This window comes from Cucumis sativus, unplaced genomic scaffold, assembly GCF_000004075.3.
Source record: "Cucumis sativus cultivar 9930 unplaced genomic scaffold, Cucumber_9930_V3 scaffold91, whole genome shotgun sequence".
NCBI lineage: Eukaryota > Viridiplantae > Streptophyta > Magnoliopsida > Cucurbitales > Cucurbitaceae > Cucumis > Cucumis sativus.
The window spans coordinates 258,213-260,018 of NW_022279580.1; the positions used below are offsets into that span (position 1 = coordinate 258,213).

A 1,806-nucleotide genomic window follows, 5' to 3' on the forward strand; every position below is an offset into this window, starting at 1 on the left:
CCCCTCTGCTCCTTCTTTCAGTTTTCTTTTCTTTTCTACCCAGCCGCCGCCCACCCTCCTTTTCCTCTCTTCTTCTTCTGTTCGCCGATAGAGACTTTCTCACCAAGTAGCTGCATATACAAAACTGCATAAAATGGTTATGTGAAATTAACAACTTCGAATTATTATTATCTTTTGTCATACGTATACCTGTTTCAGGTAAGTAGAACCCTTTTGTTTATAAGTCTTCAAAAAATCATCCACATTTTTTATTTCGTTGGAGGACAAGCGTTGGAGATATGCACCATTTTTGGCAATTCCTTCTAATCGCCAGATTTTATCTCCCCTACTTGGAGGGTGGTGTTTCTTGTACCCTTATGCATCATAATAAACAGAAAACAAAAAAAGGTTTGAATATATTCACCAACTTTGATCTAAAAATATAAGGACTAAAGGGAATCTGAATGAAATACGGCCATTGGAAGGACTAAGATATATATAAAAATATAAAATAAGTCTCAAAAAGGGATCTCCAGAGAATGATATTTTCACTTAAAAAGAACTTTGCATTTGAGAAAAAAAAAAGGCATACCTTCACCACGCTGATCCATCACTCTAAAAGGTTCGGAGATAGCTCCCTCAATTCTTGGAAACTTAGTTTTGATTTCGTCATCCACAAATTTCACTCCCAATCTAAACTTCTTAGTTTTGGTCCAACTTGAATTGTCACTAAAGCTCAAATCATTAAGCTGTACAAACCCATTTGCCAAGCGAATTATCTTATCATTCCCAACAATGGCATGGTTAAGTGGCATGGTTAAGATGAAATCGGGGTGGGTGGGGGGAAAGGGAGATTGGAAAAGTGGGGGAATTTTAGGGAAGGGGGAAAAGAGGGAGAAATTAAAAAAAGAAAAGGTATTTTTATAAAAGAAAGTTTTTAAAAGGTAGGGGTTTTGGGAAGAGTTTTCTTGAGGAGAGAAAGGGGAAGATACAAAGAGAATATATATTTAACAATTTCTTTAAAAAAAGTTTAGGGAAATTGAAAGTAAGGGTGAAAGTTTGAAGTTTTTCAGCAACATTTAAGTTTGTTTCTAAAACTATATAGATTTTAATTACATTATTTATGTGTGTTACTAATTCTTTTAGTGACGTGGATTAAAAATGTGACACTAATAATAATTTTTTGTGACATTTTTTTTTGCTTCTTTACAAACGAACTTTTACTAACAAAAATAACTTGCGCCACTAAAACTTTGCCATTGAATCATAAATTTCTTGTAGTGAATTCAAAATGAGAAAAACAAAATAACTAATTGATCAAATAAGTAAACAAGCAAAAGAACTCCAAAATGGAGAGAATTGCACGGAGATGGAGAGTTGTGGGGGTTGAAGGTCGACGGTCGGTGGTCGGTGGTCGGTGGAGATAGAGAGTCATGGTTGTGGGTTGACAACTGGTGTAGAGATGGAGTGTTGTGGGTTAGAGTCTATGTGGTTGGCCATCCGAAAATGGAGAGAGTGTCGTGGAGATGGAGAGTCGTGGATTATGTCGACAATCGGTGGAGAGATGAAGAGTTGTGAGCCGCGGCCGATGGAGATGGAGAAAACGATGTGAAGGTTTGGTGGAGAGAAAGAGGGAGATAAAACGAGAAGGGAAGGGAGGAAAATTTTCAATAAGTTTATTTTAATAAAATAACTTTTAATAAGTTTATTTTTATATTTTTATGGAGGAGGAGGTTTTTTTATAAAAGAGTGAAAATTATTAGTTATAATAAAATGAAAAATGTATATAAAATAACAAACGTTGAAAGGGCTAGGATACTTAATTTC

At 35.2% G+C, this 1,806-nt stretch overlaps 1 protein-coding gene across 1 annotated transcript; it reads right to left on the reverse strand.

The window, feature by feature from the left end:
• LOC116406357 (calmodulin-binding protein 60 A-like) lies at positions 1 to 806 on the reverse strand. Its single transcript, XM_031890071.1, has 3 exons — positions 572 to 806; positions 190 to 353; positions 1 to 110 (listed from the first exon to the last, which is right to left on the reverse strand). The coding sequence occupies exons 1-3, from the start codon at positions 792 to 794 to the stop codon at positions 36 to 38; spliced, it is 462 nt and encodes a 153-aa protein (XP_031745931.1). The 5' UTR covers positions 795 to 806; the 3' UTR covers positions 1 to 35.
• Positions 807 to 1,806: the final 1,000 nt, after the last annotated feature.